This window comes from Ovis aries, chromosome 15, assembly GCF_016772045.2.
Source record: "Ovis aries strain OAR_USU_Benz2616 breed Rambouillet chromosome 15, ARS-UI_Ramb_v3.0, whole genome shotgun sequence".
NCBI lineage: Eukaryota > Metazoa > Chordata > Mammalia > Artiodactyla > Bovidae > Ovis > Ovis aries.
In genome coordinates, this window is record NC_056068.1 from 79215667 (window position 1) to 79241397 (window position 25731).

The 25731-nt window shown below is 52.6% G+C and overlaps 1 protein-coding gene and 1 long non-coding RNA gene across 3 annotated transcripts in view; one reads left to right on the forward strand and one right to left on the reverse strand.

The window, feature by feature from the left end:
* The window catches only part of LRRC55 (leucine rich repeat containing 55), a 17743-nt gene extending 7813 nt beyond the window's left edge, over positions 1-9930 (forward strand). For both annotated transcript variants that reach the window (XM_027979775.3, XM_027979776.3), the window contains exon 3: positions 452-9930. In XM_027979775.3, the coding sequence (XP_027835576.1) occupies positions 452-687 (236 nt within the window). In that variant the 3' untranslated portion in view covers positions 688-9930. The remainder of the gene's footprint in view (positions 1-451) is intronic.
* LOC132657840 (uncharacterized) lies at positions 6296-24286 on the reverse strand. The gene is made up of 2 exons (XR_009596557.1): positions 24050-24286; positions 6296-12082 (listed from the first exon to the last, which is right to left on the reverse strand). It is a non-coding gene; the product is annotated as an uncharacterized LOC132657840 (long non-coding RNA).
* Positions 24287-25731: the final 1445 nt, after the last annotated feature.

Sequence of the window (25731 nt, forward strand, 5' to 3'; positions counted from 1 at the left end):
ATGTCATATAATATTTCTCTTTCTCTGTTTAACTTAGACTTCCCTCGGGTTGACAGTCTCTAGGTAGGGCTTCACGTTTAAAAGGACCATCTCAGCGTGGAGATGGTTGAAGGGCGGAAGCCTGGAGACCAGTTGGGAGGTTATTGTGAGAGGCGGATAATGTTGAAATCCCCTCAAAACCTCAGATCTGCCTCTAGCAGGGACTACTGGACTCGAGGCAAATTACTAACATCTCCAAGCAGTCATCGCCACCTCTATAGAGATATTCAGTAGGTCCAAAAATCCTTGCCCTGAGGGTTATTGAGGGCGCTAAAGAAGGTGAGTGAAACTTGAGGCAGCAGAAGTAACTCAGTAAAATCCCAGCTCCGCCTGGACAGGGTTGGGGGCTCTCCCCTCCCGCCCTCCCTTCCAGGGCCTCAACCCCCGCCCCGCCCCTGTCTCTGTGTTGCAGACTCTCAGCTGGCTGAGTGCCGAGGGCCCCCAGAAGTCGAGGGCGCCCCCCTCTTCTCGCTCACGGAGGAGAGCTTCAAGGCCTGCCACCTGACCCTGACCCTGGACGATTACCTCTTCATCGCCTTTGTGGGTTTCGTGGTTTCCATCGCATCTGTGGCCACCAACTTCCTCCTGGGCATCACTGCCAACTGCTGCCACCGCTGGAGCAAGGCCAGCGAAGAGGAGGAGATCTGATGCGGATGCCCGGCGCCCCTCCACGCCGCCCACCACCGCTCCACACCGCCCCCCGCCACGGCTGGCTGGCCGCCGGACACCTTCCCCAGCCACCCGCTGCGGCTCCTGGTCACCTCCGTCGCGGCTCAGGCAGGGTCACGAAGCCATGTTTGTGTGAACGTCTCGGGGGAGCCAGGCGCTGCGCTAGGAACAGGAGCTGCCAGCTGGATCGGCCAGGGCTCCACCCTGGCCCCCGAGGCCGTGACCTCCAACAGAGGAGCGAGAAGCCGAAACTTCCCTTCAAGGCGTTTCGGCAGCACATCGAGTGACGGAGGCCCGGAGGACAGGTCGTCTACTGTCGAGAAAATCCGAGGGCATTACGAGAACGGAGGCGATGTGTGAAGTGCCTCATCAGAAGGAACACCTGCTTTGTCCGTAGACAGAGGGCAGACACCGGCCGGCGACACGCGTGGCGTGTGGACAGTGACAGCGATCAGACAGAGCAGGACAGGACCAGAACTTTCCCCCCGACGCTCTTGGCCACCAGGTGAGACCCCCTCCCGCTGACCGCCCTTGCCCCATCCTACACGGCCAGCTGTCACCCGTGCCCAGCTGTCACCCGCAGACAGCAGGTCCAGGCAGTGACCCCCTGCAGCCCCCCTCCCCACCCCCACCTGCTGCCTGGCACTGGAGCGTGGGGTTCTGAAGGGGAGGCAGGAATCCTGGCGCCCTAGGACTCTTCACCTGTGACTCTCCCTGTGCCCACACCGAGGGGTCCCTCGGGCAGCCCTGCAGCGTGACCCCGGGGCCTGATGGAGACGGCCGCCACAGTCGTGACCGCAGGAGGGTTCGATCCTCCTTCGAAGCCACAGGCCCATTTCAGCAAGAGGATGAGAGAGCTGCTCACTGCCCAGCACCTGCCGGAGTCAGGCACAGTGAAGGGCTCTCTCTAGAGACAATTCCCATTCACGCACACAACAGTCTGCTGAGGTAAGCATCATCGTGCCCATTTTACAGATGAAGAAACCAAGGTTCAGACAGGTTAACTCATATGCTACTTAACAAGCAAAATAAAACCCTAATAAAACTCCATCACAATGTCCTCTAACCTTCTCTAAGTTCAAATTCCGATTGGATGAAGCTCCCAGAAAGGACCCAGCACTCTCCTGGGGCATTTGTAAGTCTGTTAACTCATTGATTACAATTCTCCCAGCAACACTGCCTAGTGAGTGTTATTATTCCCATTTTATAGAAGATTCAGTTGGAGCGGGTTGAGTCTCTTACCCCAGGTTACTCTAGAAGGAAGGGGCTAGGCAGCTCCACTCAGGGCGCCCTCTCTAACCGGTCAGTCAAAAATCAAGAGATCACGTGCAAAGCACAGTTAGCAACTCATCTTCCTCGTCGTCTGTCTCTTCATGGTCGGTCTCATCGTCGTGATCATGAGCTTTCCCATATTTGTTCAGCGCGGGACAGTTTGTGAAGGGCTTTGGTATCATTCTCCTTGACTTTTCACGACCCTGGGTGGGAGGCAAACCACACACATCCTTGCACCTATTTTATAGATGGAAAAATACACTCCAGAGCAGGTACGACTTGTCTGCGTGGCAGGGTGGCAACTCGACTCCATCTCGGTCCGCTTTCCAGGGCTTTCCTGGATGCTTGAGGAAGAAAGGGCCTGAGGCAGCTCGGCACTGCCAGCCGTCAAGGTCCCTGGTCGATGGGCTAAATAAAGGGCAGTGACATCCTGCCGGTTAGAGGTACTCGCATCAGGTCAAATCATAGAAGACACCTGACTTGCAAAGTGTCAACAACATGTCAGAGCTGGCGGCCGTGGTGGCGGTCGTGCAAAAGACAAGACCTCTGGGAAACGGGAGAGAAAGCTGTGTTCCCCCATCCTGCCTGCGCCTTACTGTCTGTGTTGCAAGAGATACAGAGGCAACAGGAAGCAGTCCCCTCTGCAGGATAGGGGTCCCCTCTAGGACCCAGTCCCATAAGCTGGCAAGATGGGCAGAGACGAGATTAAATCGGGGACTTTCTACCGTGCCCTCGGCTCCAGTAAACTCGCCTCACCCATCCTCCTGGCAGGGTGCAAATGGAGGAGAATGAGCTCGTCAACCAAGAGTGCCCGACACTTCGCTGGAGCTGGGGTGCCTGACCCTTGTCTCTTCTGTGTCTCACGTACGACATCTAGGCCAGAGCTCTGCTCCTTGACTATGGGAGCAAGACCGCCCCCACCCTCTTCCACTGTGTCCAGGGGCCGGCAGACCAAGGTCGCTCTCTGCGAGTCCAGCCAACAACAAAAAGAGTATTTGGGAAAGAACTGTTAGAAGTAACAGTCCTACCACAGTTAAACCTCCCACAGAGGGGCACCATATACATCTATCAAAATGTCTTAGAGACTCTGGTTTGCTGAAATATAGTTAACATATTTTAAGACAGGATTTTTTTTTTTTTTTTTTTTTTTTTTGCCTAGGACTAGACCAAACAAGCCAACCCTTGAGATCAAACGTTCTCTCTAATAATACTCTTTAGTCCCCATTGACGGCAAACCTTTCTGAGTAGGATACAGGCTTTTAAAGAATAGATGCTTCTCCAGCTACTAAAAGGTCCCCAGTTAATAAATCGCAATGTAAAATGCAGTTAACTTCCCTATGGCCGTGAAATTCCCTGCTTCTCCCTTGCCCCTCACCACCATCGTCTTGAACAGGCTCTCAAAGCCAGCCTCTAGAGGAAGCTTCTGGAAATTATCTAGCTGCCCTGGTTGGCATCGTTCCCACAGCCCTGCTGCCCAAGGACCCACGATGTGGCTCCCCCAAGGCCTCACTCGGTTTTGTCCAGGCTGGTTAACGTGTGAGCCTTGGGGTATCTCTGAGTCGGTGTGTCTGTGCGTGGGGTTCCGTGGTTGCTGGTGTCTCCTGATACGGCTCCCGTCTCTCTGGAGCCTGAGTTCAGTTCTCTGACTGGTCTACTCAGCAGCCTGTTTACTGTACAGCTTACTACATACAGTAAGATGGAATCCCTTCAGGCTAGGGGTAGGAATAGCCGCTCAGAAAACACAGGAGAGGTGAGCATGTAACTGAGGCAGCCTACTGACATCCTGCCTGCCTCCCTACCCCTCAGAGAGCTGTCCTTATCACAGAAGATAAGGGCATGCCGAGCCTGAGGATAGCAAAGCTTAGCTACCCAACAGGGCTACGACGGTCAAGGTCCGGGCCAAGAAAATTGTTCTTTAGAAAAGACACCACTTCTGTGCACACCCAATGAAAAACCCTCATCTGTATCTCCATCCCCACAGGGATTCCCAGGAAACCCTTGTCGATGAAGGTCCCCTAGGCTGCTAGGGGCTTCCCAGGGGCTCAGTGGTAAAGAATCCGCCTGCCAATGCAGGAGACACAGGTTTGATCCCTGCGTGGGGACGATCCCCTGGAGATTGAAATGGCAACCCACTCCAGTCTCCTTGCCTGAGAAATCCCATAGACAGAGGAGCCTGGTGAGCTGCAGCCCAGGGGGTCGCACACAACTGAGTGACTGAGCACAGCGCACGTTGCTATAGTTGACCGGCTCCTTTTGAGCAACTTGGTGTATGGACTGTGAACAGACCAAGACAGCTGCCTCTCCGTCGGGGAGACCTAGGGCCCTGTTTTCCCTAGAGATGTCTTTGCTTGTATCACTCTGACATCGGTTCCAGCTCTGAAAGGGTACCAGGAGACATGCTTGTCCATTCCTCCAAAGAACATCTTCCTGGAGAAGCTCATCTGCTCTCCCCAGCTCCAGAAGGAGGCAGCAGGGGATGGGAAGAGGCAGGCTGCAAGGTCCCTTGCCGAGCACCCGCGAGTTTGCCGCAGCACACCGGCTGGAGAGTTCTGGACCCAGGGAGCTCTCTCGACAGCAGAGGGCTATGGTCTGGGGGCGGGAGGGTTAGGGCGGGGCGGGGAGTGGGACGATGCCACCTTTGTATGGAGATGATTTTATAACCATGCACTTTTGTAACTGGGAAGAATTTTTCATACACATACATTAATAATAAAGAGTGTATAGTTTAACAAATTTTCTAAAGAGTCGTGGAGAGGAGGAAGGGGGAGGGAGGCAGGCAGGGAAAGAGGGAGAGAAAAAGGAGAAGGAATCAAGCGAATGTGCCAAAATATACACACCAAGGGTCCATGGGGAGGGAGTGGATGGAATAATTAGGAGAGGTGCCAGCCACGGAGGTTCCGTGTGGGAGTAGATGGAACCTCACAGAAGCATATTTCTCCCAGGCAGAGAAGCATACACTTGCGTCTGTATGCCCACACCCACTACGTGTAGGCATATTTTGGTGCCTGGAATTATACAAAGAGGAGAGCATATGTCTTATATGTGTTGGTGTTTGCAGCTTGGGTCATCTGCAAAGCATGCCAAGGCAAGTGGGTGCGCCTGTCTAGTTAGCATCACTAAGGAGGGTGTGCTTGGGAGATGGTCCATGCCAGCCACGTGGACATGATGATGCCAGCTCAGATGCACGAGTAAACCAGGCATCTACACGCACAGCATAGCGGGTGGATGAGGCCCTCACTGGTGCAGCCTCAATCCCTGTTCTCATAGGTTAATGTATTTTCTTTTTTAAGGAAGGGGTTGGGGACTTCCTTGGTGGCTCAGATGGTAAAGAATCTGCCTGCAATGGAGGAGACCTGGGTTTGATCCCTGGGTCAGGAAGATCTCCTGGAGAAGGGAATGGCAACCCACTCCAGTATTCTTGCCTGGAGAATCCCATGAACAGAGGAGCCCTATGGGCTACAGTCCATGGGGTCGCAAAGAGTCAGACATGACTGAGCGACTAACACTTCCACTTGGTCCAATGGTTAAGAATCTGCCTTGTAATGCAGGAGACACAGGTTCAATCCCTGGTCCAGGAACTAAGATCCCAGATGCCTCAGGGCCACTAAACTCACATGCCACAACAAAGACCCAGCACAGCCAAAATAAATCATTAAAAATTTAAAAAGGAGAGATTTTTAAACCTACTGTGTCTTGCAAGTCTTGCCTACACATCATTAGGAATGAGGTGGTTGGACAGTGTACCTTGGGAACAGAGACAGGAAAAGAAGGAGCAAAATCGACTTCTATAGGTACGAAGGCAGCCGTGGCTATCCCGGTGCTCTAGGGAGGAAGTGGCTCTAGGCCAGAAGTGGTTCTTTCCACCAGTGCACATCCTAATCTCCCTCTGGTCCTCCCACCCCAGTTGCCCCAGAGTACAGACAAACATTCCACGCGCAGCATGAAGCCACTGAAGGGAAGGCACTGACTCAGCACTCAGATGGAAAGAACAGACGCGGCCCCAACCAGTGTTTCCAGGAGTCTTCTCGAGAAGGGCAGTGTCTTTCTCTTAAAGTAAGGACTGAAGGACTTCCCTGGCAGTTCCGTGGTTAAGACTCTGCGCTTCCAACGCGGGGAGTGCAGGTTCGATCCCTGACTGGGGAGCTAAGATATCACAAGCCGTGTGGCATGGCCAAAAAAAAAGGACTTAAAAGACACTGTATTGAACAAGTGCAAGATCAAGACTCAGGGCCGTGAAATGAGCTGATATCTCAGAAGGCGAGACCTTGTCTGTCTCACTCAGTGCTCTCTATCCCTAGCGCCTTGCAATTTAGAATGATGGTAGTGATGAAACATTTATTGAGTTTGGTATACGGCCAGATCCTATGCTGAGCACAACACTTGCATTAATGGGCTTAATTCTCACCACAACCCGAGACAGGTCTTCATTATACCCATTTCCTGATGAGGAAACTGAGGCCCAGACAGATTACACAGCGAGTAAGTAGCAGTTCCCGGTTTAGTTTAGACCCTCAATAATGTTCATATCTGGGCACTCCCTGACTTCAGGGGACAAGAACAATACACGGCATTGAGAAAATCCACTCTCACTCAGAAGTCAGCTTTTAGTTACAAAGACCCTCTGTAAATACTCGGTGCAAAAAACAATTGGAAGGCGGTGAAACCAATGCGTATCCTGTATGTTTCATTCTGCACAAGTTAGATTACTTCATTGGTCAAGGCAGGCTCATTGTGATCACAGGTGATCCCAAAACCTTGGTATGTGTTTCCTGGGCTCTCTCACATCATAAAGGCTTATATCCTGCTCACGTCACACACCAACGCGTGTCAAAGGCTCTGCTCCACGTGGTTGTTCAAGGACCTTGAGGCCAAAGAGCCCTCCACTGACTTCTCTGCAGTGTGGAGGCCTCAAGGGTTGTGGGGGCAAAACTGTAGGCACCGTCGGTAAGTTCACGTCCTGTTTGCCGGCGGGCAGAACGCAGTGCCTTGGCTCCGTTTAACTTCGAGGGGCTACTATTCACTGTGTAAATAGTCATAAAGCCAAAGAAGCAGTTTGGTAAACAGCACCAGTCTCTAACACCACCTGCCCCACCGATCAGCAAATACCAGCTTCAGTCTTCCCTTCACACTTACCTGTCCAGCCCAAAGCTCAAGATGGCCAGTGGCGTGCGAGTTCCCTGCTGGCCCAGTGGTTAGGATTCCAGGCTTTCACTGCCTTGGCCCAGGTTCAATCCCCGGCTGGGGCCGGGGACTGAGATGCCGCAAACTCCGGGGCACAGCCAAAAAAAGAGGGAAAAAAAATACGCTTGTGATGCAGTATGCTCTGAGCGGGCTCCTTGTGGTCCAGTGATGTATGAGCTAAAAAGGAAACTCGGCACCCTCTACTCACCACACACGCCCAGTACACAGTCGTGGCCCAGGAACAGAGCAACAGCAAACAAATCCCTTGCTTGGAAAGAAGTTCCCTCAGTCGTGTCTGACGTTTTCCTATGCCATGAACTGTAGCCTGCCCGTGGGATTCTCCAGGCAAGGACGCTGGAGTGGACAGACATTCTCTTCTCTATTTCGGGGACCTTCCCGACCCAGGAAACGAACCCGGGTCTCCTGCGCTGCAGGTGGATGCTTTACCATCCGAGCCACCAGGGAAGCCTTTGACAAGAAAGGGTGAAAATTCAAACACACAGCAATCGTGGCCCACAGCAGGTCTGGACTCCCAAGGGGAGAGCGTTACGAGGGCCTCAGGTCACGCTCCTTCATGCAACCTTGATTCTACTTTCTGGTTGGAACTCCTCTCTGGGTTGCCCTCTGCAGCCTCTGACCCTTCCCTCTTGGACGGGCTCCCTTTTCCATTATCCATCCTGGCCGTGCCTAAAGTGGATTTTGGGGAGCCTGGACGATTTAGGGGTTGCCATCTTCTGCTTCCTGCTGGTGCAAGGATGCTGGCCTGAAACTTGCTTTAGGTCTCAATATTCAACAGCTTTTTAAATCCAGGTTCACGGTTTCTTAGTAATTCACCTTCCTGAAAAAGCTGACAGACTTTTGTTCTATATGCTTCTGAAAAGAGCAGGATCCTACAGTCCCAGCCATTCAATCCTAAAGGAGATCAGTCCTGGGTGTTCACTGGAAGGACTGATGCTGAAGCTGAAACTCCAGTACTTTGGCCACCTGATGCTAAGAGCTGACTCATTGGAAAAGACCCTGATGCTGGGAAAGACTGAGGGCAGGAGGAGAAGGGGATGACAGAGGAGGAGATGGCTGGATGGCATCACCGACTCGATGGACGTGGGTTTGGGTAAACTCCGGGAGTTGGTGATGGACAGGAAGGGCTGGCGTGTTGCGGTTCATGGGGTCGCAAAGAGTCAGACACAACTGAGCAACTGAACTGAACTGAACTGAACTGAACAGTCCTTCCCCGAGACACACACACCGAGCCCCTGCCATGTACTCTGCCTGCCTTTGGTCCGTGGAAATCTGTAGCCAAAGAATAGGTTTAATCAGCAAAGTGAGAAAAACGCAGAGACAAAGGGACACTGTCAAGGAGGCCAAATAAAAACCGCACAGTCGTTAAGCATAGTCAAGGCCTGCTAGCTCTTTCTCAAGGGCTATATACAACACTCTGAGCCGTGTCCTACGAACTGCCTCATAGATACGGAAACTCCCACCAGGTGGAGAAGCGAACTGCAAGATGACCAGGCTGTAGGCTTGACGTGAGCTGCCACAGTTCCAAGAACTGGCCTCAAGAAATGGAAACAAACTGACCTTGGAACTGAAGCTTAACGACCCCTAAAGGAATCCATGGCAGGAACTAACACAGTACTGTAAAGCAGAGATCCTCCAACTGAAACTAAATAAAAGTTTTTAAAATAACCAGGATGACGCTGGTCAGACCGCTGATGACCAGTTTCAAGATGACCCTCAGAGCTGACTGTGCTGTTTCGGCATGCGGCCCCTCCCTCAGCCTACAGAAGCTCCTGCCCCTCATTGTCAGTGGGGGCGATCGGCCTTTGGAGGGGAGTCCACCCTTCCCCGCAGTTTGCTGGCATCCAAAATAGAGCGAACTTTCCTTCCCACCAACCTGGCCTCTTTATCAGCTCTTGAGCAGCTGGACCCCACTTTCGATTACACTTCCCCAAAGCTTCCTGTTTCAGCACACACACAAAGTTCTTTCCTCAGAAGCGTTTTTAAGCCTAGCCTATTTCTTGCTTTCTTTTCCCAGGTGTCTCCTCTCTTAACGGCAACCTTGCAATTATCTGAAACAAGAGATGAGAAGTCACATTCGTTTTCGTATTTGTTTCCACTTGGCTAAGTTATCTTCACCGAAAACTTTTAAAGGCCCTTTCTGGTTTTATCTCTTATGATGTAGATCCAGAAACAGTCGAATGTTTTAATGCTCCAATTATTTTGATTTCTTCTCTGTTCCTTTTCATTGCTGCTTTCAAACTGCTCTGAAATTAATTAAATCATTAGAAAAACGGATTAGGATCAATAGGGGCTGAGATGGAAAGTGTGTGAAGCAGTTGAACAGTAATGCAACACGAGCTTTGTGAAGGAAATGAACCTCCTCGTGGAAAACGATCACTGTGATGAAAGGCAAAGACACGGGACACAGAGCCCCAAGCTACAGAGTTAGTGCGCGGCATTCAGGGTTCAGAATGATCTCCACTGGAAACCACCGCCGCAGGGACCGGCTCGCCAGTAGAAGGATGAGAGAGATTGATGAGAAAGAGTCACTGCTCATGGATGGTGATTAAGAAGCTATCTGGGAGCAAATGGGAATTTGCTGTATGACTCAGGGAACTCAAACCCGGCTCAGGGACAGCCTAGTGGGGTGGGAGGGGGGACATGGGTCAGCGTGTGGCTGATTCATGCTGATGCTTGGTAGAAAACAACACAGCATTGCAAAGCAATTATCCTTCTGTTAAAAAATAAACAATATTAAAAAAAGAAAAAGGAGACTATCTGAGGAGAAAATATTGGCTGTATTGTGTCACGGGTCATTCCCTCAACCCACTCACCATGGAGGGCAGAGATGATAGAGAAAGACACCCCTGTGAGAGGCTTATGAGACGAGAATATTATTGTGTTCCCCCCAGCTTCACACATGGCTCATGGAACGATTTGGAAGAACATCACCAGGAGCTCTAGAAAATCTAAGGTAGCTGATTTTTTTTTTTTATAAAATGGAAGATTCTTCTTCTGTAGCTGAGCCGGGATTCAAAAGAGATTCCTATCCCTGTAATGAAAGGCCAAAGCTATGGGAACTTTCCTGGCAGTTAGTCCCGGCGGTTAGGAGCCCACACTTCTACAGCAGGGGCCGCGGGTCTGACCTCTGGTCAGGAAGCTGAGACACCACCTGCCATGCTGCGCAGTCAAACAGAACAAGCCAAAGCTATGGAGACGGCTCATATAAGAAGTTAGAGTCCCTATGAAGGAGCAGCTTCTGCCTTCACTCATGCAAAATGCCGCATAACAGGCACGTGTCAAGGGCTGGGTACGTGACGGTGAGAAGGTAAAGTCGCTGCCCCAGTCGCTTTCTTTCTCTGTAGGAGGGGGACTTGGTGGGGACAGGAGATGGAGGTTAGACCAAACCACAAGCAGTAAATAGTTCCAGACGGTGAGGAGTGCTGCACAGAACACCCAGCCGGAAGAGGGCCAGAGGGGCAGGCTGAAGAGGGACTCACAGATCCGGTGGGTCTACACGAAGGGCAAGGGCCATGGGAGGCCACTGCAGGGTTCTGAGCAAAGGAATGGACGACATTTCTCAAGGCCAGGTCAAACGCTGCATGGAAAGTGTTCCAAAGGTGGGGAAGCGTGCACGCTGGGAACTCAGAGAGGGGGCTTCTGTGTAGTTCAGACAGAAGGTGTTTGAAAGAGGCACCAGAGTTGATGGTGAGTACGGAGACAAATTGAGGCTGTGGTCTGGAGGCACGGTCAGTGGGACCTGCTGCTGCGTTAGATGTAACGAAAGAGAACCAGAGAGGAAGGGGGGATGACCCTTTGCCTTTGCAGCCATAACCGTATTGCGTGCCTGCTGTCACTCCACTCGTGTCCGACTCTTTGAACCCTATGGGCCATAGCCTGCAGGCGCCTCTGTCCACGGGATTCTCTGGGCAAGGATACTGGAGTGGGTTGCCATGCCCTCCTCCAGCGGATCTTTCCCACCCAGGGATCGAAGCCGCATCTCTTGCGTAAATCTTCTGTATCAGCAGCGGGTTCTTTACCACTAGTGCCACCTGGGAGGCCCTGTAGCAAGGCTTAGCCAGACCCAAGGAGCAGAAAGGCTGCCTTCGTTCTGTGAGAGAAGAAAAGAGTCCCAGCAGACAGCTAACCGTTCATACGTTAGAAGAGAGAAAGGAAGCAAATATGCAAACAGATTCACAATGTCAGGAAATGGCTCACATCTGAAAACCAAGAGACAAGGGCAGAAAAATATGAACGCACATTACACACCTACAGTTTCAAATACCCCGTATCGCCCTGAGCATCCCAGTGGGCCCTAAACAGAGCCTTGGAGCTTCAGGCACCAAAGCCCAGATAATCAGCCACACCTTCAGGGGACAGATAGACTTTCATCCACAGTGACATGCTGGAGGCCGAGCGTCGACCCAGGATGGTTCCCTGGAAGGAGAGCCAGAGACGCCCCCTGCTGCAGACAAAGCGCCAAATTCAGGAAACGACTTACGAGGGAGAGGAGCCCAAATGCGTCGGAAATGGGAATGCTGCACGGGACCACATGATTTTTAATGGGAATGCTGCACGGGACCACGTGATTTTTAATGGGAACGGACAGCTTGTACTCATGTTAGCCAAGGAGTGAAAGACGATGATGACGAAGCTGGGCCTCTCAGGGTGATGCGCCTCCGCGGACGTTCCTAACCACTGCCGACTCGGTACGTTTACGCTGTACCACACGCCACACCAAGCGCTTTACCCGCCTGTGTCATCGCTGTCTCACGGAGACGGAGCCACTCTTGAGAAACGCAGAGCGTGATGAAGAGCACAGACTCGGGAGCCTGGAATCAAATCCCAGCGCCGTCCCTTACCAGCCGGGTGAACTTGGGCAAGTGACATCCTCTCCTCGTGTCTGAAGTTCCCTGTTGATCTGAAAGACAATGGGAGCCACTCCATAGGGTCCCTGAGAGGGTGAGAGGTGGGATATGTGCAGTGCTTAGCACAGGGCCTGCACAGAGTGATACTCAATCAGTGACGACGCCTGTGAACTACGTTATGGTTCCTGATCAGTCACTAAGTCGTGTCCGACTCTTTGCGACCCCATGGACCGCAGCACGCCGGGCTCCTCTGTCCTTCACTATCTCCTGGAGTTGGCTCAGATTCACGTCCACGGGGTTGGTGATGCCATCCCACCATCTCATCCTCTGCTACCCACTTCTCCTTTTGCCTTCAACCTTTCCCAGCATCAGGGTCTTCTCCAGTAAGTCAGCTCTTCACATCCGGTGGCCAAAATGTTGCAGCTTCAGCCACAGTCCTTCCAGTGAACAATCAGGGTTGACTTCCTTTAGGATGGACCAGTTTGATATTCTTGCAGTCCATGAAAGGGCTGAACTATTAGCTTGCCACTCACAGGGAAAGAACTGGACACTGAGAGATGTGTAAGTCACTTATCTAACATCACACAGAAGAAACGGGACAAAGCCAGGGTTTTAATCCGCATCTGGCCTCCAGACTCAGTGCGCTTAACCACTGTCCTATACCAGACAATTCACGCTGGCCAGCTGTGACAGCTTGTCTCCAAACAGGAGACCCAGTGAACCACACCTTGGAGCGGTCCACCCCCACAGGGAGTCTGTGCCTGTCCTGTGACATCATTTAGCCAGAGGAAGGTAGCAGAAGTGATGCCAGTTCCAGACCCTTAAGAGGGTCTGGCAGCTTCTGCCTTCACGCTCCTGGGAGCCCTGAGCTCCCGTGAACTGTCTGATCCACAACAAGACAACTGTCCAGTGAAGCCATGTTGGGGACAAGGCGCTGACCCATTAGACTGAGTCAGCTCTAATGCTTTGTAGCCACTCTCAGCAAACCAGAACTTAACCCTGAAATGCCTCAAGGTTAAGAAATCAAAACCTAAGGACCGTCAATCGCAACCAACTAGGTTTTCTCAAATATGGCAACTGCTTAAGCTTTAACCAACCAAATAATTTCCCTGCTTTCTTTCCACATCCTCTCTACAGAAGTCTTGGCTGTAGTTTCAGTGGGTGGAGTACCCCTAACCACTTCTGGTTAGGAAGTATGGCACTGCCTGATTCGAATGGATTTTTTGCTCAAATACACTCAGAAGTTTTAATATGCCTCAGTTTATCTTTTAACACAAGTAACTTTTTAAGCCTCTATGTTTGGGACTATTTGTTATACAATAAAGGGCTTCCTCAAAGGCTCAGCGGTAAAGAATCTGCCTGTGATGCAGAAAACGTAGGAGACGCGGGTTCAGTCCCTGGGTCAGGAAGATCCCCCAGAGGAGTTAATGGCAACCCACTCTAGCATTCTCGCCTGAAAAGTCCCATGGACAGAGGCACTTGGAAAGCTCAGTCCAAAGAGGCACAAAGAGTTGGGTACAGCTGAGAGAGTGAGCCAGTGAGTCACACAGTAATGTAGACCTGAAACACCAGTCCAGGAGGAAAAGCCTTACTGGGGAAAAACATGTCAGCAAAACAATGCTGAGACCCAGAGTGACCACCGCATCCGGAAGCAAGATACGGAAAGGGTAAGGGCCCACGGCGCAGGATCTAAGCAAGCAAAGCTCAAGCCCGGCCACCGCCACGACTAACTAACTACACAAGTTACTCAATAGTGCCCGGACCCATTCCCTCCTCTGTATAATACGTATATCTCACAGTGTGGTAGTAGCGACTCGATATAAGCCCTATTAATGACGCTAGAATAGTGTCTGACATAGTTAAGAAAAAGCCACCAAAAATTAGCAACTGCTATTTTTATTATTTAAAAAAAAGAGCATAATTATTCTAGATGCCAGTAAATTGACCAATGCGAGGCACAGATGGATCCCTCAGTTCTCGTCTCTAACTTTCCCAAGAATAGCACCACTTTGTATCATTGTGCTTTGGAAAATGCCAGTGCACAATATTTTAAGAGTTTGACAAGGACAACAAAAATAAATAAACAAGAGAAGCTTACGACCCATCTCAGTGGCCTCGAAGAGTGTGGACATCCAAGCTATTACTGCAAATAAGATTGTTAGAGAAACTTACAATGGCAACATGTTTGGTTTTTTTTTTCCAGCTGAAAAGTAATTTACAATTCGGACACAAGGTGGTATGTGACTGCTTCCACGCAAAGAAGTTTAAAACCTATCCCCCTTCATCAGAGCAGAATAATACTTAGCTTTCAGAAAAAACACAGCAAGCAGAGGAACCACAGAGGCAGAGTAGGGTGCATTGCACAATCACCATTTGATGAGCAAGAAAAGGGAGCTGCTGAGTCCTTCTCAGAAATGCAGGCAGCGTCTCCCTCTGCATAGCCCGGGAGCTCACCTCGGTGCTCTGTGAGGACCCAGATGGGTGGGGTTGGGGGCGGGGATGTCCTCGAGGGAAGGGATGTGTGTATACCTAAAGCCAATTCACTTCATTGTACAGCAGAAACTAACATGACCCTGTAAAGCAATTATACTCAATAAAAATACAATTTTTTAAATTAAAAATCCAATTACTGAGTCTAGCATCTCTGAAAACACGTAAAGGAAAAAAAAAAAAGAAAGAAAAGTGATTTGATGAGTCGCTTAGTCATGTCCGACTCTCTCTGACCTCGTGGACTGTAGTCCCCTGGGCTCCTCTGTGGAACTGAATTCTCCAGGCAAGAATACTGGAGTGGGTGGCCTTGCCCGCCTCCAGGGGATCTTCCCGACCCACGGATCAAACCCACTCACTGGCAGGCAAGTTTTTTACCACTAGCACCACCTGGGAAGCCTAAAAGCAAATGTTAAATCAATGGAAAAGCCTGTAAAGTGAGAATGAGACATTCCAAAAGACATCAGACTTCAGGGGACAAGAGCCACTTGGAACACTCAGAAGACATCCGTCTGGACAGAAGAGGACCCACTAAGTCCTCACCTTGAGATCTTGAATATTGGAAAGGGACAAAAAGAAATAAGCCAGAATTGTTATTTATCTTTCAACAAAAGTAATTTAATACCAGCACAGACTTGAGGACTATCACCAGACCTTTGGCGAGCTGGAGCGGGTCACTGATGCTTGAACCTGTTCGACGTCCTACATCGCTTCATCAGAGATGTTTCTGTTGTTTACACTAAGTCATGTGCGACTCCTTTTCGACCCCACAGACCGGAGCCCGCCAGGCTCCTGTGTCTGTGGGATTCTCCAGACAGGAACACTGGAGTGGGTTGCCATTTCCTGCTTTGGCAGGCAGATTCTTTACCACTGAGCCACCAGGGAAACCCTCAGAGACGTTTACCTTGCTTTGGTACAGACCCTCTCCCTCCATCATTTTTGATATGTGGATTTCTGGATCACACGAACCTTTTCTCATGACTAGAGTCTTGAGATTCTGCAGCCCAGAGTTGGTAAAACCAAGCATATAGCCCATTCTCTAAATCCCTCCTTAAGAAACATATTGATTTCTGTCTGAAAGTGCTACAGGTTCCTCAAGAAGCCTGGTAATTATAGCAGGCAGCTGTGGTGAAGTGGAAGAAACCCCGGGGCTGTAATTCAAGAGTCTTATTCACTCAACAAACACTTGCTGAGGCCCCGGGGTAAGCAAGGCCGCGTTAGGTACAAGATAGAATATACAAGTGGTGCTCAAGCGTATCCAGCTCTTTGCACCCCCACAGACTGTAGCCCACTAAGCTCCTGGCCATGGAATTTTCCAGGCGAGAATATTGGAGTTGGTTGCCATTTCCTACTCCTGGAGATCTTCTTGACTCAGGGATCGAACCCTTGTCTCTTGCACCTCCTGCACTGATAGGCAGACTCTTTACCACTAGTGCCAACTGGGAAGCCCCCACAAAAAGAAGGACTGAAGACCGAAGGCACCAGGAGCTCAGCTTTCAATGTCACCACCACGCCTAGCACAGGACTGGCGTCTAACAGCTCTCCAACAGATGTGTGTTGAACCACATTAATCTTGCCACTAATCAATTTCCCTCTTCAGGCTTCAGATACCACCTCTCTTTATTTTTTTTTTTTCAGTGACTTAGAGCCACACTTCTCAAACTTTAATGGGCAAACCCATTCCCCGGGGACCTTGCTAAGGCTCAGACTCTATCAGCAGGCGTGGCAGAACCTAGGAGCCGCCTTTCTAGCAAGCCTCCTACACCCTTGGTCCAAGGACCACACTTCGAGTAGCAAGGAGTGAGATGATCTCTCGGGGAGAGATTCTGGCTACCACTCTACCCTTTTGAAGTGTGGAAAACAGTAGAGACTCTAAGTGTGGAAGGAAGTGGAAGAGGAGCAAAGTGAGCTGGGCGTGGTGCTGGGCTGGATCCAGGTTTGTGGAAGCTTCTCCCCGAAGCCGGCAGGAAAGGCCCACTCTTTTGTTGCAGTGCACAAACAAAGCTTTCAGGGTCTGTAAAAAGCATCAGGAATCATCTTGCTGGCTCGGAAGGCTCTATCTCTTAATGATTCTTCCTGTTTTTCTCAGCCTGATCCAAGAGAATAAGAAAACAACCCCAGTGAAGGTCAGCAGAGGTCAGGGAGGTCCCTGGAGAGGCTGCTTTCAGCCCACACGTGGGGAGAGAAGGCAGCTGGAGGCCCTACCTCAGCCCTGCCGGTTTCTAGCCTGACTCCTTGCTAACCCAGCCCCATGCCAGAGTGTCAGGAGGACAGGGGACTCGGGATGGGGAGCCCTGCTCCAAGTCAGCGCCGCTCAAAGCCACACTCATTACAACTGCTGGGTATGCCAGTGGGCCAGACGCCCCAGAGGACACAGCATCAAGAGAGTCAGGGCCTGCTAGGAGCGCGTGTCTGTAAGGGCAGGAAGGTATCCGCAGAAGACAGACTGCAACGCAGAATGTCACCAAGGACACGCCAAAGAGACCCACAGGTGGTACAGAGATTTAAAGAGCTGCGACCCCAATTGCAAATATGCAGCCTCCTTTTCTCAAAAAAAAGAGAGAGAGAGAATCCCAGCATTTTGGCCCATGCACAAACATTTCCGGAATGATCACTTACATCTGGACTCAGCACAGTGTTTGATAACATCTGTCAGGCCCTGTCACAACATTCAATTTTAAACACCAAGGTCCCATTCTGCTCCGTGTTACGTGGCAGCCTGGATGGGAGGAGAGTCTGGGGGAGAATTTGCATTTCACTTGAAATTTAAAGAAATGTGAGAGGTGTTGCCTTAAAGGCATCAAGGGAAATATCATGAAGGGGGCATTTGAAACTTGAAGGTGGGTATGGGAATCCTCAAGACAGAAATGAGAATATTCCAAATCAGGGGAAAATAGGAGAGAGGGTACAAAGGGGGATTTTAACGCACGTTCAGGGTGGAATCCAGCGTGACTAGAGCTCATGGGAAAACTGGCTGGTCAAGAGAGGCTGAAAGCCAAAGGAGGGTTCTCATCACTAAGGCCTAAGTCTCTCTTTCCCCTCATAGAGTCTGATAGAAGCCCACGTACACACACAGTTACCCGGCCAACTTTTAGGACTCTGCCTGTAAAACATGATACTACATGCATACGTGCAATGGAATATTACTTAGCCATAGAAACGAACACACGAGTCATTTCTAATGAGGTGGGTGGTCCTAGAGCCTGTCGGGCAGAGTGGGGTCAGCCAGAAAGAGGAAAACAAATATTGCGCATTAACGCATATATGTGGGACCCAGAAAGGTGGTTCGGAAGACCCTGTTTGCAGGGCAAGCAACGGGGACGCAGAGGGAACAGACGTGCGGGTGCTGTGAGGGAAGGAGAAGGTGGGATGAATCGCAAGAGCAGCGTGGAAACATGCACACCGCCATGTGTAAAACACAGCCTGTGGGATTTGCTGTGAGACACAGGGAGCTCAAACCCTTGCTCCCTGACAACCTAGAGGGCTGGGATGGGCTGGGAGGGGGGAGGGAGGTTCAGGAGGGAGGGGACGTGTGTATACCTACGGCCCATTCATGCTGACGAATGCTTCTGCCATAGCAGAAGCCAGTCTGATACTGTAAAGCAATTATCCTCCCGTTAAAAAGAAACTTCTGAAAAATGGCACCACAGTGATCCCCAGCAATTCATTGGTCCAACCATTTTTAACTGAACCCTTAACATATGTGGAGCGGCCATAGCTCAGTTGGTAAAGAATCTGCCTGCAATGCAGGAGACCCCAGTTCGATTCCTGGGTCAGCGAGATTCCCTAGAGAAGGGATAGGCTACCCACTCCAGTATTCTGGCCTGGAGAATCCCGTGAACTGTATAGCCCACTGGGTCACAAACAGTCAGACAGTACTGAGCGACTTTCAGTTTCACTTAATATATGTGAAGCACCTTCCCAGGGACTAGAAATGCCACAGAGGGATAAACCAGACACATCCCGGAGAGCTGGGCAGACGACCGGTAGCACGCGGTGGGAGGAGGAACACGGGACTGAAATCAGAGTCATCTCGGCCGCAGACCCTAGCTGTGCGTTAAGCATGAACCATTTCCCATCTCTGGGCCTTGGCGTCCACCTCCCTGCTGGGGGAGATTGTACTTATCGCCCAGGATTGTTGTGGAAACGAACCTTCGGGAAGGAACGCCCCGTTGCGTTGGCACGCTGCAGGCATTCATTACCGGTTTGTTCTGTCTTGGGTCCCGCAGAGAGGCGCTGATTTCCAGGGCCTCACTCCGCCCCGGCAGTTCGGAGACTCTGCGGCTCCTGTCACTGTGCCCAGCCCCAGGGCCCTGGCATGTCCCAGCGAGGGGGACTCTTCCCCAGCCCTGGGCAAGTTCTCCGCTCCCCCCTCCACCCCCGCCGCCCACCGCGAGGGTGGCCTGAGACGAGGCCGGTGGTTCAGGCAGCCATTAATCAGGATGCCTCCGCAGCCGCTCCAGGCGCCGGCAGGCCGCCCAGCTGCCCTGTGGGCATCCTCGCTGCTCCACCGACCCGTTGCCATGGCAGTAACCCCCAGAGACAGCCAGGACTGGCCAGAGCTGAAGAAGAAGGTTCTGTTCCTCTGATTCAATCTGCCTCGATTTCAGTTGATGTCAGGGTCCCAGAGTGAGAAATCACAGCAGAATTTAAATTGATTGAACACTCCTTTTCAACCCTGAACCATCTATTAAGCGCTTTCTACCCCTGATCTCATTCCATACTCACGATGACACTGTGAAGTGGGGATTCCCAGCCCCACTTAGCAAAACCGCAACCTGGGGTTCAGAGAGGTGAACACCGATGTCACACAGGTGATCAGTGAAGCCAGGACACAGCTGTGCCCCCCTGCACCCCCAGCCCAGGGTTGCATGATTCCAGAGCCTCTCCGAGCTTCCCCAGAGCCAGGGCCATCGTCCCCCTGGCCTGAACGTTCCTGCAGCTCAAGGAGGCAGCTGCAGAGAACAGAGCCCCCGGGTCCTTCTGGGACCCCAAGGAGTTCTCAGACACAAAGTCAGATGACTCTGACCACACACTACTCAGGCAGCTGCCCGAAAACATGTTCGGGGATTTCCTAATGCAAGCCCAATTTCAAACAGCCTACTTTTCAAAAAAAAAAAAAAATTGAAAATTCCAGCATTTTGGCCTCCACACCAACACGTCTCCAGAATGGTCTCTTACATCTGGACTCAGCACAGTATTGGATAATATCTGTCAGACCCTGTCACAACATTCGATTCTAAATGCCAAGGTTCAGCCCTGCTCAGTGTCGTGGGCAGCCCGGATCGGAGGGGAGTCTGGGGAAGAGTGGATACATGCATGTGTCCGGCTGAGTCCCTTTGCTGCCCCCCTGAAACTCAGCATTATCCATCAGCTGCGCGTGCTGTGCTTGGTAAGTCAGTTCAGTCGTGTCCAACTCTTTGTGACCCTACGGACTGTAGCCCGCCAGGCTCCCCTGCCCACGGGATTCTCCAGACAAGAATTCTGGAGTGGGTTGCCATGCCCTCCTCCAGGGGATCTTCGCAACCCAGAGATGGAACCTGCATCTCTTAAGTCTCCTGCATTGGCAGGTGGGTTCTTTCCCACTAGCGCCACCTGGGAAGCCCATCAATCAGCTAGCCTCCAATACAAAATAAAAAAAGGAAAAAATAAAAAATAATTTAAAAGAACAACAAAAAAAAACACACCAAGGTCCTTATATTCAGGCACAAGGGGAACACCTATCACTTTCTGGTTTCAGCTGCCGGGCTCTGCCCCACTGGAGGCGCACATCTGGTGTACCTGGGGATTCAGGCTTCTCCCTAAGCTCAGATGCTGGAAAACTCACTGAAAGAACAGGGTGGCTCTCCCTCCCTGCCACCTGCCCTCTCCCGCATGCCTGCTGACCTACTAGTCCCAACACTGGGAACCCATGACGTGGGGAAGTCCAGCCGGTCTCGGTGGCCCTGGACATCTGGATCCTCTACCCCCAGGCCATGGCTGAGAAGGGAGCCAGCCAGGCAAGGGGGCTGGGATAGCGGCTGGAGGGACTTCTGCCAAGCGGTCGACCTCCTGAACAAACACTTGTCCCGCTCTCTAGGGGTCAGCAGAGCTGTGTTTATGTATGCCTAGACCAGTCCGTTAATTAACTAACTCCCCGGGTGGTCTCTGGCCCCTAAAGCCTTCACCCCTTGGGGCTTGGGTTTCCTTATCTATAAAATCTCAGAATTAGATGAGTTGATTTTTTTTTTTTTGCTTTTAATTATTATTGGAGCAGAGTTGCTTTACACTGTTGCATTAGTCTCTGCTGAACAGCAAAGTGAAGGTATACATACCTCCCCACTCTCTTGGATTTCCTTCCCATTTAGGGCAACACGGAACACCGAGTAGGGTTCTCGGTGCTGCACAAAAGGTTCTCACTAGTGGCCTGTTCTATACAAGCATCAGTGGTGTATGTGTGTGGATCCCAGCCTCCCAATTCATCTCACTGCCCGCTTTCCTTCTCGGTGTCCACACGCTCGCTCTCTATGCCTGTGTCTCTTTCTCTGCTTTGTAAATGGATGAGTTGATCTCCAAGGCTGCTTCTTGCTCTGGTGATTTCTGATGCCAGGATCTACCTTGAAAGAGCAGGAGAGACAATGCTGGCTCCACTCCACGGACCTGGGCAATGCCTTCCACCCCCCGCCTCTGAGCCTGGGGTTCCTCAAGCTGACATGAACTCTCCCTCATGGCCTGCGTGCATTCCAGCAAATTCCAGAGCCGACACCTGCTCACCACCACCTCCACCAACCACCACCTCCACCAGTCAGGCCTCCCTGATCTGCTGCAATAACCTCTGAGCAGAGGGGTCCAGCCACAGCAGGCGCCTCCTCCACCCGCCAGGTCTCCCCCAGGCCTCCAGGGCAATGTCACTACAGAACTCCCTGGTGCTCCAGGGCTTAGGACCCCACGCTCTCAGAGCTGAGGGCCTGGGTTCAATCCCTGCTTGGAGAACTAAGACTCCACAGGCTGCACGGTGCAGCAAGGAAAAAAGAGAGAGAGGGGGTGATGTTTCTTTTCAAAACACAAACCCTCTGCTATTAGCATCCCGCTGATAAGCCTCCCCACTGCTCTTCGGATAAAGAAGAAAACCCCGGCCAACCCTTCAGCATCCTGTCACTCAACCTCCCCTTCTCCCCCCCAGGCACCAGCCACCTGGCCTCCTTTCTGTTCCCTAATGGACAAAGCTCCCTAACCCCGGAGGCTTTGTTCCCGCCAGGCCTTTGTCTAGAATCTGATCTGCGCCCGCTCTAACTCACCCCATCCTTCAATGAGTACATTCCTCCTCTCCCTTTAGGTCTCACCTCCACGCAGCCCCACTCAGGAGTCCACCCAGGAATGTGCCAGGCTCACTCAGAGGGCCTGCTCAGACTCCCCCACGAGACCACACCCCTCCCTGCACAGCATTCGATGATGAGACTATCTGTCTTCTCCCCACCTGCCCTGCAGTCTCCCTCGATAAGGATTCTCACTGGGGCAGACAGAGCTGGGAGTTCTACCCTTAGGCAGCCCCTGGGGTGGGAGGCAGAGGGGTGCCATCCCCTCCAGCAATCCCTGGCAGAGACCAGGCTCAGCCAGCTCTGATCTAAATCTCTGGGGATCCCAGAAAGACATCCTCCTGACTGCTGGAAAACTCTCCCCAAGGCCAGCTCGCGACCTCAAGTCTGCTGTGGGCTAGGCTCAGAGTTCGTGCCAGCAGAGGGTGCAAAGGCGTTCCCACCAGAGACCTCCACTGCTGGCGGCCTTCCCAGCGGTGGGCCTGTTCTGAGCAGCAGCCAGCATCTGGGAGGGAGCCGGAGCTGGTGTTATAAAGGCAAGATGACCGGTGGATTCCTGGCTCTCTAGAAATGTCTTCAGTCCCTTCCCCGCTCCCCACCTCCTTCTACCAACTGACTCACATGAATCATTCAAATGTGAGTGATCCTCCTCCTCCTCCAGGAAGCCTTCCTCGGTTGAACTAATGACCTCGTGTCTGTACCTGTGTTCCCCCCACCCCAGCCCCAGCATCCCTCTGGCATGGTACTCAGAATACTACACAGAAAGTAAGTGTCTCCCCACCTGGCTGAAGGCTGCCTGAAAGAAGTGACCTCACCAGACCCAGTGCCCAGAACCCAGCGACTTCTTAGAAAAACGGTCATTGTATCAATGAGGAAAATGCATCTCTGAGAGGAAGAGTGACGTGCCCCCAAGGCCACATGACATGTCATTCACCAGCAGAGCCAAGCATCCAACCCAGGTCTCTAACCACAAGCTGTCACCCTCTTTCCCTGCTGCCTCCCTGTCTTCCTGCGAATGGCCAGTGTTCATGACTCTGGGGACCGAGGACACGCCAAAGACTCGGGAGGAGAGCATCCTGAAGGCAGGATCCCTGGGGTGTCCCCAGGGGAGACAGTCTCCACTCAGGACTGAAGTTCGTGGAGAATCCAGCCTCAGATCCAGCAAAGCCATGGGCACGTGGCAGCAAACCATCCCTCCTCTGCAAGCAGAAAAGCCGTCCTCCAGGACAGTCTGGGGTCCTCCCTCCAGCCCCTGTCCTGGAGCAGATGCTTTCTAAGAACCAGCCAGGATTTACCAAGCCTGCTGTCTCACTCCATCAGGCACCGCCAGATCTTAAGCTTCCTGAGGGCGGGGACACCTATGCTACCTTTGGATCGTAGAATACATTATCTGCAAGGGCCTCTCAGATTCACCTGGCTGCATCTATTTACATATACATCTGAAAAGTGGGGTCCAAAGGGGTAAAGCCACACTCCCCGGTCACTGGGCAAAGGCCTGACAAAGCTGGGGTCTGAGCCGCCCCCCAACCGTGTCCCACACGGATCCCCACTGCACAGGACTCCAGTTCCACAAGCAGCATCCTTGAATCTCCTCCAGGCCTGAGAGCAGAGCTGGTCCCTGTGAAGTGTGAAAATGAAGTGGAAAGTCGCTCACTTGTGTCTGACTCTTTGCGACCCCACGAACTTCAGCCTGCCAGGCTCCTCTGTCCATGGAATTCTCCAGGCAAGATTCCTTGAGTGGGTAACCTCTCCCTTCTTCAGGGGGTCTTCCCGACCCAGGAATCGAACTGGGGTCTCCTGCGTTGCAGGCAGATGCTTTACCAGCTGGGCCGCAGAGTTTGTTCATTGACGGGCGGGGTCCCGCCAAGACTCACACCGCAAATCCGATCGCGTCACTTTCCCTGCTTAAAAGGCTTTGGTGGTTTCCTGCTACCCTGCGGACACGTCCCTCCTTCTTGCTGTGGCCGCCCTCGAAGCCCCAGGCCCCTGCTTTCTCTCCTGCCGCAGACCACGGTTGGCAGAGCGCCCGTCCGTCCTGGCTGAGCCCTCCTCAGCGGCCCTCACAAGCTCAGGGCGACTCCCGCCTCCTTGCCAACCAACCCCTGCGGGTCCTTCAGCCCCTTCCGGTCTTCCTCCCCCCCAAAGCCTTCCCTCGGGCTCTCACAACCCCAGCCCACCCCCAGGCGCCCTGAACTCCATTGTGATCAGAACTCTACTGTGATCACTACCCATGCTCACCATCTCAACACTCCATCCGACCCCCGGGCGCCCTGAACTCCGTTTTGATCGCTACACGTGCTCGTCATCTCAACGCTCCATCAGGCGCGCCGGGACCATATCTGTGTCCATCCTCCCCGTATTTCTGTCTCCACAGGCAGGCTTTGTCCTCAGCACTCACAAGGCTGCCCTGAATATCGGTGCTTTGACTGGCAGGTGGGGACCCCTCCCCTCCGCCCAGCCGTTTCCCTGGCTAGTGGTCGCTGACCGCAGGGCTGCGGCAGCTGAGGTCGAGGCACTAGGGAGGGGTGGGGGGCGGGAAGGGCTCCCAGGGAAAGTGCTCAGAGTCTCACCCGGGGTGGTGGGGGCACCCCAGGGGAGCGCCCCTCCGGGAGCGCTGCTGTTCCCGCATCCGCCCGCTACCGGCCAGGATGCGTGGGGAAGGGGAAGTGCTCCTCTCCCTCTGACCCCCGGGGGCTGCTTCCTGAGCTTCCTTCAGGCTCGGGGAGCGACGGGCAGACGCGGGCAGTGGGGCTGCCACACGCTGCCGCCCCCAGACACACATCCTGCCGCTCCCGGCAGGATGTTATTGCAGAGTCCTGCGCCGTGATTGCCAGGAGATGGGCTTTCCTGAGCTCGTTAAGGGACGGCGCTCCTTTCTCGGGGCCAGCCCCCCTTTTCCTGTGGCCCCCGCGGAAGCAGAGAGGGAAAGGGGCCCTGGGGCAGCTCCTTGTGGACTGAGGCTGAAGACCACGATCCCTGAGGGCAGCGGGCCCCATCCCAGCGGCTCTGGGCACCAGGCAGTGCTTGGCACCGACCACCACTGTCTCGTTCAACCCTCAAAATAATCCCGGAAGATAGATGTCACCACTACCCTCGGTTTTACAGTTGGTGACCTGGGGCTCCTGAGAGGTTAACTGACGGGCTCCAGGGCACATGGCAAGAAGGAGATAGGCCAGGGATCCAGGGCTGCCTGACTCCGGCTCCCAGCCTCCCACACCACCCCCTTCGCTGCCATCCAGCCCACGACTGGGTTTTCAGCCCGTGTGAGTGAGGAGCGGCAGGGAGCGGAAGGCAGAGGCCTCCCCAGGACCAGCATTTCCCTCGAGAGAGTCCAGGGGTCCCAGCATCTCTCCTCATCTCTGAGAAAGAACTAGAGCTCACTTGGAGGTAACGAGACAGCTCCCATCTTGTTAGCCAGATTCAAGCCCCTCACCACCGAGGACGAGGTAGAAGAGGGTGAAGGCAGTCAGAAACTCAGCGGTGACAGTGGTCTCTCCTGGGTGACACTTTCTGGAAAGAGCAGCAACGTGGCAGCCGGGACAGACTGTGGCTTGGTCTGTGTCCTGCTGATTCTGCTACGAACTGAGTGATCCCAGGGTCCTGCACCTTCCGGGGCCTTCTTTTCCTGACCTGGGGAGTAGGATAACTCTCCCCACTGGCACCCACTCCAGTATTCCCGCCTGGAAAATCCCATGGACTTAGGAGCCTGCTGGGCCACAGTCCATGGGGTCGTAAAGAGTTGGACAGGACTGAGGGGCTGAACGAAAACAGCCCCCCACCACCCAGGGTGTCATAAAAATACAGGGATTCCATGGGCATAGAAGTACCTTGTAAACTGAAGCACAGAGCTCTGTTTCTGTTAAGTGGGTGTTCTTTCCTTCTTTCTGTCTCTGTAAGAACCCAGAGTAACAACTCTGGGG